This window comes from Panulirus ornatus, chromosome 42 (assembly GCF_036320965.1).
Source record: "Panulirus ornatus isolate Po-2019 chromosome 42, ASM3632096v1, whole genome shotgun sequence".
In the NCBI taxonomy this organism is placed as follows: domain Eukaryota; kingdom Metazoa; phylum Arthropoda; class Malacostraca; order Decapoda; family Palinuridae; genus Panulirus; species Panulirus ornatus.
The window spans coordinates 1,573,320-1,589,990 of NC_092265.1; the positions used below are offsets into that span (position 1 = coordinate 1,573,320).

At 40.0% G+C, this 16,671-nt stretch overlaps 1 protein-coding gene across 4 annotated transcripts in view; it reads left to right on the plus strand.

Moving 5' to 3' along the window:
• LOC139761808 (multidrug resistance-associated protein 1-like) overlaps positions 1-16,671 on the plus strand; it is a 134,959-nt gene that overhangs the window by 33,599 nt on the left and 84,689 nt on the right. For all 4 annotated transcript variants that reach the window (XM_071686294.1, XM_071686295.1, XM_071686296.1 and 1 more), the window contains exons 12-17: positions 3,133-3,279; positions 4,156-4,240; positions 4,391-4,593; positions 7,209-7,385; positions 8,929-9,096; positions 16,256-16,439. In XM_071686294.1, the coding sequence (XP_071542395.1) occupies positions 3,133-3,279; positions 4,156-4,240; positions 4,391-4,593; positions 7,209-7,385; positions 8,929-9,096; positions 16,256-16,439 (964 nt within the window). The remainder of the gene's footprint in view (positions 1-3,132; positions 3,280-4,155; positions 4,241-4,390; positions 4,594-7,208; positions 7,386-8,928; positions 9,097-16,255; positions 16,440-16,671) is intronic.

Consider the following 16,671-nt stretch of genomic DNA (forward strand, 5'->3'; position numbering starts at 1 on the left):
CTTTCAGGTTTACCCACATTAATGTAGAATTTACTCCCTCACATTCTATCACACACACACACACACACACACACACACACACACACACACACACACACACACACGCACACACACACACACACACACACACACACACACACACACACACACACACACACACACACATTGACAACTCCTGCTTCCTTAGCCATTGTCCTCTCACCAACCTTTGACTTTACTCCTAAGACTTTTCCAAACTATTTGTCTCCATTATGCTTGAGCTTTGTTTCACTCAGAGCCAGCACATCCTAGTTTCTTTCCTCAAACTTACTACATATCTCTTCTCTTTTCTCATCTTGACTACATCCACCTACTTTGAGAAACCCTATCCTGAGCCTTCGAGGAGGATGAGCAGTTCTTGCCTAGCTCCTTCTTCCATTTGCTCTTTTAGAAATTGGAATACAATAGGTGTGGAGGTTCCAGTGTTCCACTCCCACTCCCTTGCCCCCTTTAGTTACCTTACACAATACTCAGGAAATATGGAGGAGTATTCTTTCACCTTTATCCTAAGAATATTTATTATTATTTTTTTATTATACTTGATCGCCATTTTCCCCTGACTTTACTCCCAGGGTGTTTCCAAACCATTCTTCCCCTTTACCCTTGACTTTCATTTTGCTCAGAGCCAGAACTTCCAGGTTTCTTTCTTCAAACTACTATCTACCTCTCCTTTCTTCTCATCTTGGTTACATTCACACACATTCAGACACCCCCAATGTGAGCCTTCGAGGAGGATGAACACTCCCCACCTGACTCCTTCATCTGTTTCCTATTGGGGCTGGGTGGTGCCAGGAATGGATGAAGGCAAGAAAGTATGACTGTGTTCATGTGTATATATATATATATATATATATATATATATATATATATATGTATATGTCTGTGTATGTGTATGTTTATGTGTAAATGTTGATATATATATGTATGTATATGTGCATGTATAGCTGTTTATGTATATATGTGTGTATATAACTGGATGGGGCTTGGGTGTGGAAAGGGAGCCGTGGTTTCGGTGCATTATACATGACAGCTAGAGACTGAGTGTAAACGAATGTGGCCTTTGTTTTACCCTAGTGCTACCTTGCGCACATGTGATAGGAGGGGGTTGTCATTTCATGTGCGGCGGGTTGGTGACGGGAATGAATAAGGGCAGACTATGAATTATGTACATGTGTATATATGTATATGTCTGTGTGTGTATATATATGTATACGTTGAGATGTATAGGTATGTATATGTGTGTGTCTGGACGTGCATGTACATACATGTGTATGTGGGTGGGTTGGGCCATTCTTTTGTCTGTTTCCTTGCACTACCTCGCTAACGCGGGAGACAGTGACAAAGTATGATAGAAATAAGGAAAAATAATGACTGGATGGGCCGTTCTTTGTTTTCTGGCGTTACCTCACGGATGTGGGAAATGGCGATCAAGTATAATATAATATGAATATATATATTTTTGTTTGTTTTTGTTATACTTGAGAGAGAGAGAGAGAGAGAGAGAGAGAGAGAGAGAGAGAGAGAGAGAGAGAGAGAGAGAGAGAGAGAGTAGGTAAATAATGTGCAAGACAAAATAACAAATGGGAACATTGGTGAAGGGACACAGGGGGAAGTGATAACAGATAGTGAAAAAGTGAGGAGGTGGAATGAGTATTTTGAAGGATTGTTAATTGTGTTTGAAGATAGAGTGACAGATGAAGGGTGTTTTGATCGGGGTGGTATGCAAAGCGAGAGATTTATGGAGATTGGTTTGGTGAAGAGAAGTGGTGGTAAAAGTCTTGCGTAGGGTGAAATGCGGCAAGGTAGCTCAAGTAGATGGTATTGCTGTTGAATTTAAAGAAGGGGGCGAGTGTGTTGTTGATTGGTTGATAAGGATATTCAGTGTATTTATGGATCATGATGTGTCTCGAGATAGGAAAAGTTCATGTGCAGTGCCACTGTATAAGGGGAAGAGGCTAAAAGTGAATGTTCAAGCTACAGAAGTAAACGTTTGTTGAGTGTACCTGGTAAGTTGTATGGGAGAGTATTAATTGAGAGAGTGAAAGCATGTAGAGAGCATCAGAATGGGGAGGATCAGTGTGATTTCAGAAGTGTTAGAGGTTGTATGTGGATCAAGTGCATGCTTTAAAGAATGTGTGTAGAAAATATTAAAAAAAAGATGTATTTGATTGTGGCATTTATGAATCTGGAGAAGGCACAATGATAGAGATGCTTTGTAGAAGGTCTTAAGAATATATGGTGTGGGAGGTAAGCTGCGAGAAGCAGAAAAGTTTTTATCAAGGGTGTAAGGCTTGTGTATGAGTAGGGAGAGATGAGAATGAATGATTCTAAGTGAAGGTTAGTCTGTGGCAGGGGTTTGTGGTGCCATCATAGGGATGAGAGGGCCTGGGAAGTGAGTCAGTCGTTGTTTGCTGATGATACAGGACTGGTGGCAGATTTGAGTGAGGAACTGCAGAATTGGTGACTGACTTTGGAAGATTGTGTAAAAGGAGAAAGTTTAGAGTGAATATGAATAAAAGCAAAGTTGTTAGGTTTTGCAGGGTTGAGGGACAAATTAATTAGGATGTAAGTTTGCATGGAGAAAACTTGGAGGAAGTGAAGTGTCTAAAATATCTTGAATGGAAACATGGAAGTGGAATATAGTCATAGGGTGGGGGATGGGTGCAAAAGTTTTGGGAGCACTGAATAATGTATGGAAGGAGAGAACATTATTTGGGAATGCAAAAATGGATATGTTTGAAGAAATAGTGGTCCCAACAATATGGTATTGTTGTGAGGCATTTGTTATAGAGGATGGATGTGTTAGAAATGAAATGTTTGAGGACATTATGTGGTGTAAGGGGGTTTGATCGAGTAAGTGATGAAAAGGTAAGAGAGATGTGAGAAATGTGTGGTTGAGAGAGTAGAAGAGGGTGTGCTGAAATGTTATTGACATAACAACTGTCTAATGTTTGTTTGAAGTTACGAAATAGGTTGGCCTAAGGACATTTTTCACACTTCATGGAAATGATAATTGTATTTGGAGTTTTATTCTGGGAGTCATTTTTCTGATATATATTTCATTAATTTGGTTGTATTGTTTTTCTTCTACAGGTGTCTTTGGCTACATTTGCTACGTATGTTAATTTGTCTCCAGAAAATGTTTTGGATGCTAAAACTGCTTTTGTCTCTCTTGCACTATTCAATCTCCTACGCTTTCCCATTGGTATGTTGCCAATGCTCATCTCCAGTTTAGTACAGGTAAGTCACTTCTGTTAAAATTTTGTAATTATATTATCTAACTTATATGTGTATATGAGTGGATGAGCTATTCTTCCTCTGTTTCCTGGCACTACCTCGCTGATGCAGGAAACAGCGATCAAGTATAATAGTAAAGAAGAATTATTAACAAACAAAGAGATGTTAATTATGATAAACCTTGTCTTACTAATATAAACTGTCGGAACTGATTGCTTCAAACTTAATATTGTAGTTGCCACTGTATATGTGCGTGTGTGGACGTGTATGTATATACATGTGTATGCGGGTGGGTTGGGCCATTCTTTCGTCTGTTTCCTTGCGCTGCCTTGTTGACGCGGGAGACAGCGACAAAGTATAATAAATAAATAGATAAATGTTGATATGTACATATATATGTATGTATATGTGCATGTATGACTGTTTATGAATATGTTTGTGCATATTAGTGGATAGGCCATTAACAGTACTTTAACCATTTTAGAAAAGGGCATGTTTTACTGCTTTATGTATCCTGATTTTCCTTCATTAGGGTTCATTATTATTATGTATGTGTTTCTATACATAGTTATTTTTGTGAATCAATATCTGAAGAGTTCTATTAGTTTTTTGGGAGAGAAGTTGTACACACTCAAATATGAACCTTCTCCACTGTCTGCATAATCTCAGGATTAGATTGTTGTTGAAAGGCCTGGAAACTTTAACCTGCCTCCAGTTGGGCTATTATTCAGTGTTATTTGATGATGTTTTCCATATATTAGCTAGAAAAGAATCAATATTATTAGGTTAAACTGTAATAATGAATGCATTATGCATAGATGAGATTGTTTTAATGTAAGTGAACTATGTATTATTAATTAATCTTTTGTTCTTTTAAAGGCCAAGGTTTCTCTCACAAGGATGAACAAATTCATGAATGCTGATGAACTAGATCCAAATAACGTTTCCAGAGACAACACAGAGAGTAAGTTGTATTCCATATGATACTTTCTCACTAATGGTTAATTGCAATTCCTAGGTGATCCACTCTTATTGATCAATTGATGTAGGAAGTTGCATTAAGATTCCATTTATCATATATTTCTTTTAAGTTAGATTATGATTATTTTTTCAGGTAAACCAATTGTAATTGAAAATGGGACGTTTGCATGGGGCCATGGAGAGGAAGATGGACAGCCAGTGCTCAAAGGCATCAACTTGAATGTGCCTGAGGGTTCATTGGTTGCTGTTGTAGGGAGTGTTGGGACTGGCAAATCTTCCTTGTTTTCTGCCATCCTTGGAGAGATGGAAAAACATTCAGGGAGAGTTAATGTTAAGGTACAGTTTACTTTGTATAACCTATTATCTGAATGATAATTTTATCTTAGAGAGATTGCCACGTGTCAATAGATGTCACCCAGAGTTTGGTTCATTTATTATTTTTTTATTATACTTGACCGCCGTTTCCCACGTCAGTGAGGTAGCGCTGGGAATCAGACCAAAGAATGGCCCATCCACGTACATACACATATATACATAAACGCCCATACACATACATATACATACGTATACATATTCATATCAACATATACACATATGCATACGCATACTTACATGTACAAAGACATATACAGATATACACATGTACATATTCATTCTTGCTTGCCATATCCATTCCTGGCGCTACCCCGCCCCACATGAAATAGCATTGCTACCCCCTGCTTCAGCAAGGTAGTGCCAGGAAAACTGACAAAAAAGGCCACATTTGTTCACATGTTCTCTAGCTGTCATGTGTAATGCATCGAAACCACTGCTCCCTATTCACATCCAGGCCCCACAGACCTAACCATAATTTACCACAGACATTTGACATTCCCTGGTTTAGTCCATTGATAGTACGTTGACCCTGGTATACCGCATCATTCCAATTTACCCTATACCTTGCATGCCTCTCACCCTCCTGCGTGTTCAGGCCCCAATTGTTCAAAATCTATTTCACTCCATTTTTCATCTCTTTGGTCTTTTCGCTTCTCCTTGTTCCCTCCACTTCTGAAACATGTATCCTCTTTGTCAATCTTACCTCACTCATTCTCTCCATATGTCCAAGCCATTTCAACACACCCTCTTCTGCTCTCTCAACCATACTCTTTTTATTACCGCACATCTCTCTTACCCTTTTATTACTTACTTGATCAAACCACCTAACACCACATATTGCCCTCAAACATTTCATTTCCAACACAGTCACCCTCCTCCACACAACCCTATCTATAGCCCACGCCTTGCAACCATATAACATTGTTGGAACCACTATTCCTTCAAACATACCCATTTTTGCTTTCCAAGATAACATTCTCGACTTCCACACATTTTTCAACGCTCCCAGAACTTTTGCTCCCTTCCCCACCCTATGATTCACTTCTGCTTCCATGGTTCCATCCGCTGCCAAATCCACCCCCAGATATCTAGAACACTTCACTTCCTCCAGTTTTTCTCCATTCAAACTTACCTCCCAATTGACTTGTCCCTCAACCCTACTGTACCTAATAACCTTGCTCCTATTCACATTTACTTTCAGCTTTCTTCTTTCACACACTTTAACCCTCAACCCTACTGTACCTAATAACTTTGCTGTTATTCACATTTACTCTCAGCTTTTTTCTTTCACACACTTTACCAAACTCAGTCACCAGCATCTGCAGTTTCTCACCTGGATCAGCCACCAGCGCTATATCATCAGCGAACAACAACTAACTCACTTCCCAAGCTCTCTCATCCACAACAGACTGCATACTTGCCCCTGTTTCCAAAACTCTTGCATTCACCCCCATAACAACCCCATCCATAAACAAATTAAACAACCATTGAGACATCATGCACCCCTGCCGCAAGCCAACATTCACTGAGAACCAGTCACTTTCCTCTCTTCTTACTCGTACACATGCCTTACAGCCTCGATAAAAACTTTTCACTGCTTCTAACAACTTGCCTCCCACACCATATATTCTTAATACCTTCCACAGAGCATCTCTATCAACTCTATCATATACCTTCTCCAGATCCATAAATGCTACATACAAATCCATTTGCTTTTGTATCTTTATGTATACGTTGATATGTATATGTATGTATATGTGTTTATGTATATGTTTGTGTATATGAGCAGATAGACTATTCTTTGTCTGTTTCCTTGTGCTACCTCATTGACGCGGGAAATGATGATCAAGTGTAATGAATAATGAATAGTTTTTTATATATTTTCGCCATTTCCTACATTAGCGAAGTAGCATCAAGAACAGATGACTGAGCCTCAGAGGGAAAAATCCTTACTTGACTCTTCTAGAAATCCTTACTTGACCCATGTAAAACAGTCCAAGTGTCTCCTGTGTCATAAGAGGTGACCAACAGAGGCAGAAAAGGGGGACTGTGAACCCTTACCCCCTTATATTACACATTCCAAAATCAGAAATAGAAAAAAATGCCCATGAAAGAATTTTTCCATAATTGCTCAAGTGGATGTCAGAATGTGTGTAGATGTAATGAGGAGGAAAGGAAGAGAGAGGTGCTGTGTATGATGAGATGAACTTGGATGTTCTGGTTCTGAGATGAAAGGGGCTTTGAGATATCATAGCCTTATTGCTCAGGAGGGTAAGCAACATGCATCAGATAGAATGAATCGAATTGATATATAATGGGGTAGGGGATGATATGCTCTCACTGGGTTGAAACAGGTTATGTGTAGTATTCAGGGTAAACCATGAAATAGTCTGGGCTGTTGATGGTAGGATATGGTTTTGATACATTCTGCATGGTAGCAGGAGAGTTGGTGTGTGGAGGTAGGGCCATTGCTCATCTGTTACTGACACTACCTCACTGAAGCAGGAATCAGTGGAAAAATGTGAAATGAAAATGAGTTTGTAAGTTGTTACTTACTATTTGTTAATGTTTTCCAGGGTCGTATTGCCTATGTCCCTCAGCAGGCCTGGATCCAGAATGCCACATTGGAGAACAATATTCTTTTTAATCAGACGAAAGCATGTGATCGATATGAGGCCTGCGTATTAGCATGTGCTTTGCAGTCCGATTTTGATATGCTTCCTGGAGGGGATCAAACTGAAATTGGAGAGAAAGTGAGGATATTGATTTTTCAGTAAAATTCTGTATGTAGTGTCACGAACTCTAGACTTATCCAGGCAGGGTCACCAGTTTGTTATGTTACACAACACAGGATAACACTATCTTAAAGTCATGGGATTAAATCAAACACCAGCATTAAAACCACTTATGATAAAAGAACTAAAGGGTACAAAATAACAAACACATGAATCAGGCACAAATCATTTATGTTAACACTGAACATGAGTTTAACATTCCAAGTAAGATTTCAAACCAGGAGATCTCTTTCCTTTAAAACAATTTATCTTCGATAACATGATTCAAGGTACACTTATTGTTAGAAACTTCTATGACGAGTTACAATACTCTATGACACTCGAAACTAAATTATGGAGGCAGTACAACACCGTAGAATCTATATTATGCACTTCACTTGGGCTACGGGCTTTGAGACAGAGGGAAAACCACTTACCTCTCTGGGTTAGAGAAGGAATCTAGGCTCAGCGGGTGTCAGAGGTATTTATTACAAGTAGGAACGACTTGCATCCACCCTGTTACCCTATAATGCTACCCTTGATTGGCTGTGGGCCTAAGGACCAGTTGTGATTGGAGGAGGGTGGCTCCTAAGTGCCACTCCTACTTGGCTGGAGGGCCTCAGGTCCAGTGGTGATTGAAGAAGGGGCTATCCGTGAAACTGCTGGTTGGCTGAGGGATCCTAAATCCATCCCACATCTTGCGTAAAGCTCAACCTCCTCTTGTCCTGACAGCGACGACGCTCTATACAGGAGGCCGTAGGCTGACCTCCCAACTTGACCTTGTGCCTCGGATGAAATGTCCAAGTGTTGTGGGTAACTGGCCGCGCAGCCATCTGGATTCTCTTGAGGCATGGGAATGCTGCAGGCCTAATGGTCGTGTTCTCCCCACGGTCGTCCTGCCCTAAAATATCACTTACACCATAAGTACAAAGACACATATACGTATATACCCAAACATGTGGGCATGCACACACATGTTCGTAACAACCTCTGGAATCTCCAGAGGTGTGGGAACGCAGCAGGCCTAATGGTCTGGCTCACCCCTTGGTCGTCCTGCCATAATATATCACTTACACCATAACCAAAAAGACCACACACATACATATATAGACAAACATGTGGGCACACACACACATGTTCGTAACAGTGGGAATTGTGATCCTAAACATCTGATTACATATATTTATGATAATTCAGATAGATGGCCTCCTTTTTAGAGTGATTGGTTGTTCTTATTATAGAAAGTATGGCTTTACTTGACATTAGCACTTTTGTTACTATCTTGGAGCTTACTGTAGGAAAACTGCTGCCAACCCTGATCGACAGATGTAGAGGAATGTTTACAGGGAAAATCCTTTGGTTTATACTTTATGTACTTAGCTGAACATTAAGTGATGTACAGTTACAGTAATACAGTGTGTGTGTGTTTGTGTTTGTTGATGTGATGATTTATGAGCATATTATTATGAAAAGTTTTGCAAGATTTGGTATAGTATATTAATAATATGAATATGAATTGCAGGGCATAAATCTTAGTGGTGGCCAGAAACAGCGTGTGAGTTTAGCTCGAGCTGTCTATGCTGATAGTGACATATATCTTCTTGATGATCCTCTCAGTGCTGTTGACTCGCATGTGGGCAAACATATATTTGAGCAAGTAATTGGACCTTCAGGGATATTGAAGGAAAAGGTTTGTTTTAAATGTTGATCTTCTCGCCATATATTTCAAGAAAGACCCAAACATTTTTTTTATTTCTACAATTTTACCTTTCTATAGAAGGATATGCATATAACAACATGAATTTTGTTTATGTGATTTTGATTAGACTTTCATACCTCGTATAATCTTTTCTGCTGTAAACTTTTAGAAATACAGGAGTGTCAATTATCTGTACATGCTTAGATTAAGGCCATTGCAGGTCATGAAATTTCATGGATAAAAGAGAATCTTAGCGATGTGTTTTTCCTTTACTGCAGATATTTTATGATCTACTATTGAAGTGTTTTAGATGAAAAATCTCTTAAATGAAATAGAGTAGAAGTAGAGTGAAAACGTAGTAATGCTTTGTAGATTCTGTTTAGATAAGGAAACATGATAATTTTACTGTGAATTGCTTTCTGTTGAGTGCTTAGTGATACTTTTGGTTTTAACTCCTAAGTAAATGATTCCAAAGAAGATGTTATATCTCAAGGCATTCAAGACTTTTATTTGTGACTTATGCCATGGAATTGATGAGATTTATTGAGCCAACCAGATGAAACTCCCCATGGTTCTCTGATTTATTATGCATAGTCAAAGTCCTTTGCTTTGGCTATCATCTTAGGCAAGCTAACATTAATACACTTAGAGATGCAAAAACCCATATTGCTTGGGACCAAGCTGTGTGCAGATTTCTGAAACCATAGTTCCACATGTCATAATCTAAATGTGTTGTAATCTTGACAGAATGTTCTGTGCACTTTATGGAGGTGTAACCCTTAAATGGCAGGCATGGTCTAGAAATTCTAACATAGATTCTGCAAAAAATAAGTAGCTATAGAATTTTTTTTCATTAATGAAATGAGAGATAAGCTTTCAAAAGGAACAGAAAATACTCACAGTAAACCCTCACACTGTTTCAGTCTCATTCTGCTTCAAGCCATCATGCAGTCAGGTTTTATACAGAGAATTGTGACCTTTTTTATTCAGTAATTTTGCAATCCTTACAATTCAGAATGGTATCAAGTGATAGAGGAGTTAAAAGAAAGCATGTGAACTATACATTGTACTACTGTATATCATATAAAAAATGGCCAGTCGGTTACATTTAATTTAACGAACTTTTTGCATTAATGGACACCCCTTTCCCCCAGTTAGGCTGTTAAATCAAGGGTTTACTGTCCAAAAGTTGTTGTATTCCCTTAGAGTTGGCCATGCCCTTTGGCTAAAGGGGGTGTGAATGATGCTTTTGACTGTGTCTGATATGGGAAAAAGATAAGAAATGACATATCTTTATTTTTTGAGCTCACACAGGAAATAGGGAACATTTATGAAAAAAAATCCCTCTTACTTGATTGCCATTTCAGTATATATATACCTATACACACATGTATGTACATATACATATATATGCGTACATAGATACTTACATATATACATACATACATTTTTATTATTATTATACTTGATCGCCGTTTCCTGTGTCTGCAAGGTGGTGCCAGGGAACAGATGAAGAATGGCCCATCTGCTCATATACACATATATGTACATAAACGCCTATACACATACATATACATACACATTCATATCAACATATACACATATACATACACATTTGCTGACATATACATATATACACATATACATATTCATGCTTGCCTTCAATCCATTCCTGGTGCCACCCTGCCCCACAGGAAACAGTATTGCTCCTCCCTGCTTCAGCGAGGTAGTGCCAGGAAAACAGACCAAAAAAGGCCACATTCATCCATGCTCAGTCTCTAACTGTCATGTGTAATGCACCAAAACCATAGCTCCCTATCCACATGCAAGTCCCACAAACCTTTCCATGGTTTTCCCCAGACATTTCACATGCCCTGGTTCAGTCCATTAACAGCAAGTTGACCCTGGTATACCACATCATTCCAATTCACTCTATCCCTTGCACACCTCTCACCCTCCTGTGTGTTCAGGCCCCGATCACTCAGAGTCATTTTCACTCCAGCCTTCCACCTCCAATTTGGTCTCCTGCTTCTCCTTGTTCCCTCCACCTCTTACAAATATGACCTTTTTGTCTGCATTTCCTCACTCATTCTCTCCATACATCCAAACCATTTCAGTATACCCTCTTCTGCTCTCCTAGCCATTTTTTTTTTTTTTTTAATACTTTGTCGCTGTCTCCCACATTAGCGAGGTAGCGCAAGGAAACAGACGAAAGAATGGTCCAACCCACCCACATACACATGTATATACATACATGTCCACACACAGCACATATACATACCTATACATCTCAACGTATACATATATATATACACACACAGTCATATACATATATACACATGTACATAATTCATACTGTCTGCCCTTATTCACTCGCATCGCCACCCCACTACACTTGAAATGACAACCCCCTCCCCCCCGCATGTGCGCGAGGTAGTGCTTGGAAAAGACAACAAAGGCCACATTCATTAATGCTCTGTCTCTTGCTGTCATGTATAATGCACTGAAACCACAGCTCCCTTTCCACATCCAGGCCCCACAAAACTTTCCATGGTTTACCCCAGACACTTCACATGCCCTAGTTCAATCCATTGACAGCACGTCGACCCCGGTATACCACATCGTTCCAGTTCACTCTATTCATGGCATGCCTTTCACCCTTCCTACATGTTCAGGCTCCGATCACTCAAAATCTTTTTCACTCCATCTTTCCACCTCCAATTTGGTCTCCCACTTCTCGTTCCCTTCACCTCTGACACATATGTCCTCTTTGTCAATCTTTCCTCACTCATTCTCTCCATGTGACCAAACCATTTCAAAATACCCTCCTCTGCTCTCTCAACCACACTCTTTTTATTACCATACATCTCTCTTACCCTTTCATTACTTACTCAATCAAACCACCTCACACCACATACTGTCCTCAAACATCTCATATCCAGTACATCCATCCTCCTCCGCACAATTCTATCTATAGCCCACGCCTCGCAATCATATAACATTGTTGGAACCACTATTCCTTCAAACATACCCATTTTTGCTTTCCAAGATAATGTTCTTGACTTCAACACATTTTTCAGTGCTCCCAGAACTTTCACCCCCTCCCTCACCCTATGATTCACTTCTGCTTCCATGGTTCCATCCGCTGCCAAATCCACTCCCACTCTAAGCCATATATTTATATATTATCCTGAGTGTTATGGGAGAAAGAATACATCCCACATATTCCCTGTGTGTTGTAGAAAGTGACTAAAAGGGGTGGGAATGGTGTGTTGGAAATCCTCCCATCCAATTTTTACTTTTTCAAAGAAGGAACTGAGAAGGGGACCAAGTGAAGATTTTTCTTAAGGCTGAGTCCTTTGGTCTTGATGCTACCTTGCTAACATGGGAAATTACAAGAATGTATGAAAATATATATATATGCAGACATACATTATACATACACATAAACATTATATTTATATATTATACTTTGTCGCTGTCTCCCGTGTTAGTGAGGTAGCACAAGGAAACAGATGAAAGAATGGCCCAACCCATCTACATACACCTATATATACATGCACGTCCACACACGCACATATACATACATTTTTTTTTTTTTTTTTTTTTTTTTTATACTTTGTCGCTGTCTCCCGTGTTTGCGAGGTAGCGCAAGGAAACAGACGAAAGAAATGGCCCAACCCCCCCCATACACATGTACATACACACGTCCACACACGGAAATATACATACCTACACAGCTTTCCATGGTTTACCCCGGACGCTTCACATGCCTTGATTCAATCCACTGACAGCACGTCAACCCCTGTATACCACATCGCTCCAATTCACTCTATTCCTTGCCCTCCTTTCACCCTCCTGCATGTTCAGGCCCCGATCACACAAAATCCTTTTCACTCCATCTTTCCACCTCCAATTTGGTCTCCCTCTTCTCCTCGTTCCCTCCACCTCCGACACATATATCCTCTTGGTCAATCTTTCCTCACTCATTCTCTCCATGTGCCCAAACCATTTCAATACACCCTCTTCTGCTCTCTCAACCACGCTCTTTTTATTTCCACACATCTCTCTTACCCTTACGTTACTTACTCGATCAAACCACCTCACACCACACATTGTCCTCAAACATCTCATTTCCAGCACATCCATCCTCCTGCGCACAACTCTATCCATAGCCCACGCCTCGCAACCATACAACATTGTTGGAACTACTATTCCTTCAAACATACCCATTTTTGCTTTCCGGGATAATGTTCTCGACTTCCACACATTTTTCAAGGCTCCCAAAATTTTCGCCCCCTCCCCCACCCTATGATCCACTTCCGCTTCCATGGTTCCATCCGCTGACAGATCCACTCCCAGATATCTAAAACACTTCACTTCCTCCAGTTTTTCACCATTCAAACTCACCTCCCAATTGACTTGACCCTCAACCCTACTGTACCTAATAACCTTGCTCTTATTCACATTTACTCTTAACTTTCTTCTTCCACACACTTTACCAAACTCCGTCACCAGCTTCTGCAGTTTCTCACATGAATCCGCCACCAGCGCTGTATCATCAGCGAACAACAACTGACTCACTTCCCAAGCTCTCTCATCCCCAACAGACTTCATACTTGCCCCTCTTTCCAAGACTCTTGCATTTACCTCCCTAACAACCCCATCCATAAACAAATTAAACAACCATGGAGACATCACACACCCCTGCCGCAAACCTACATTCACTGAGAACCAATCACTTTCCTCTCTTCCTACACGTACACATGCCTTACATCCTCGATAAAAACTTTTCACTGCTTCTAACAACTTGCCTCCCACACCATATATTCTTAATACCTTCCACAGAGCATCTCTATCAACTCTATCATATGCCTTCTCCAGATCCATAAATGCTACATACAAATCCATTTGCTTTTCTAAGTATTTCTCACATACATTCTTCAAAGCAAACACCTGATCCACACATCCTCTACCACTTCTGAAACCACACTGCTCTTCCCCAATCTGATGCTCTGTACATGCCTTCACCCTCTCAATCAATACCCTCCCATATAATTTACCAGGAATACTCAACAAACTTATACCTCTGTAATTTGAGCACTCACTCTTATCCCCTTTGCCTTTGTACAATGGCACTATGCACGCATTCCGCCAATCCTCAGGCACCTCACCATGAGTCATACATACATTAAATAACCTTACCAACCAGTCAACAATACAGTCACCCCCTTTTTTAATAAATTCCACTGCAATACCATCCAAACCTGCTGCCTTGCCGGCTTTCATCTTCCGCAAAGCTTTCACTACCTCTTCTCTGTTTACCAAATCATTTTCCCTAACCCTCTCACTTTGCACACCACCTCGACCCAAACACCCTATATCTGCCACTCTGTCATCAGACACATTCAACAAACCTTCAAAATACTCATTCCATCTCCTTCTCACATCACCACTACTTGTTATCACCTCCCCATTTACGCCCTTCACTGAAGTTCCCATTTGCTCCCTTGTCTTACGCACCCTATTTACCTCCTTCCAGAACATCTTTTTATTCTCCCTAAAATTTACTGATAGTCTCTCACCCCAACTCTCATTTGCCCTTTTTTTCACCTCTTGCACCTTTCTCTTGACCTCCTGTCTCTTTCTTTTATACTTCTCCCACTCAATTGCATTTTTTCCCTGCAAAAATCGTCCAAATGCCTCTCTCTTCTCTTTCACTAATACTCTTACTTCTTCATCCCACCACTCACTACCCTTTCTAAACAGCCCACCTCCCACTCTTCTCATGCCACAAGCATCTTTTGCGCAATCCATCACTGATTCCCTAAATACATCCCATTCCTCCCCCACTCCCCTTACTTCCATTGTTCTCACCTTTTTCCATTCTGTACTCAGTCTCTCCTGATACTTCTTCACACAGGTCTCCTTCCCAAGCTCACTTACTCTCACCACCTTCTTCACCCCAACATTCACTCTTCTTTTCTGAAAACCCATACTAATCTTCACCTTAGCCTCCACAAGATAATGATCAGACATCCCTCCAGTTGCACCTCTCAGCACATTGACATCCAAAAGTCTCTCTTTCGCACGCCTGTCAATTAACACGTAATCCAATAACGCTCTCTGGCCATCTCTCCTACTTACATAAGTATACTTATGTATATCTCGCTTTTTAAACCAGGTATTCCCAATCATCAGTCCTTTTTCAGCACATAAATCTACAAGCTCTTCACCATTTCCATTTACAACACTGAACACCCCATGCATACCAATTATTCCCTCAACTGCCACATTACTCACCTTTGCATTCAAATCACCCATCACTATAACCCGGTCTCGTGCATCAAAACCGCTAACACACTCATTTAGCTGCTCCCAAAACACTTGCCTCTCATGATCTTTCTTCTCATGCCCAGGTGCATATGCACCAATAATCACCCACCTCTCTCCATCAACTTTCAATTTTACCCATATTAATCGAGAATTTACTTTCTTACATTCTATCACATACTCCCACAACTCCTGTTTCAGGAGTATTGCTACTCCTTCCCTTGCTCTTGTCCTCTCACTAACCCCTGACTTCACTCCCCAGACATTTTCAAACCACTCTTCCCCTTTACCCTTGAGCTTCGTTTCACTCAGAGCCAAAACAGCCATATACACTCACAAACATACATTTACATATATACACATGCAATATTCATACTTGCTCGCCTTTAACCATTCCTTGCGCCGCCCTTCCTTATAGGAAACAGCGTCGCCACCCTTTGCTTCAGTGAGTTAGTGCCAGGAAACATATTGTTATTCATGATGGAAATTGCTGAGCTTAAAAATAAGAGGAATTCCGTGCTTTTATCCATTTTACACAAAATTTGTGAGATTGATGATCATCTTAGAAACTCATAAAGTGGCTGTATTGCAATATTTATCTTTGCAGAATAAGAACTTTTGAGTAATGGTATTTTATTGTAAATCAAATGACTGTATGTGTATGTTCCATCTAATTCTTTTAATAGATATTCTCATTATCAGTAATTATTTTGCCAGTTCATATCACTGTGTATGAATATTTACCCATGTTTGAATATTTACCCATGGTTTTATTTGATATCCAAGCCATGATTCAATCTTGAATATTTATCCCCAGACTCGTGTGTTAGTGACTCATAGTCTAACATATCTCCCTCAAGTAGACAAGATCATTGTCCTGAACAATGGGATGATCACTGAAGAAGGAAGTTACAAAGAGCTGATAGAAAGAAAGGGACAGTTTCAGGAGTTTCTCTTTCAATATATATCTCAAGTGTCAGAGGAAGATGATGTTTTGGAAGGTAGGTTTTGTTAGAAATCATGTTTAATACACAAATGCAATATTATCATCAGTTAAAAGTATCAATCAGCTTTGATTATGTACTAGATATGGTTAGACATGGGTGAAATACATGGGTTAGACTTCTCCAATCTTTTTTTCTGAGATCAGTTGCTTCTCCACCACTGCCATACTGGGTGCTTTCAGAGTCCATGACCTCTTACAATCTGATAGTTTTCTGGCAGCTTAGCTCC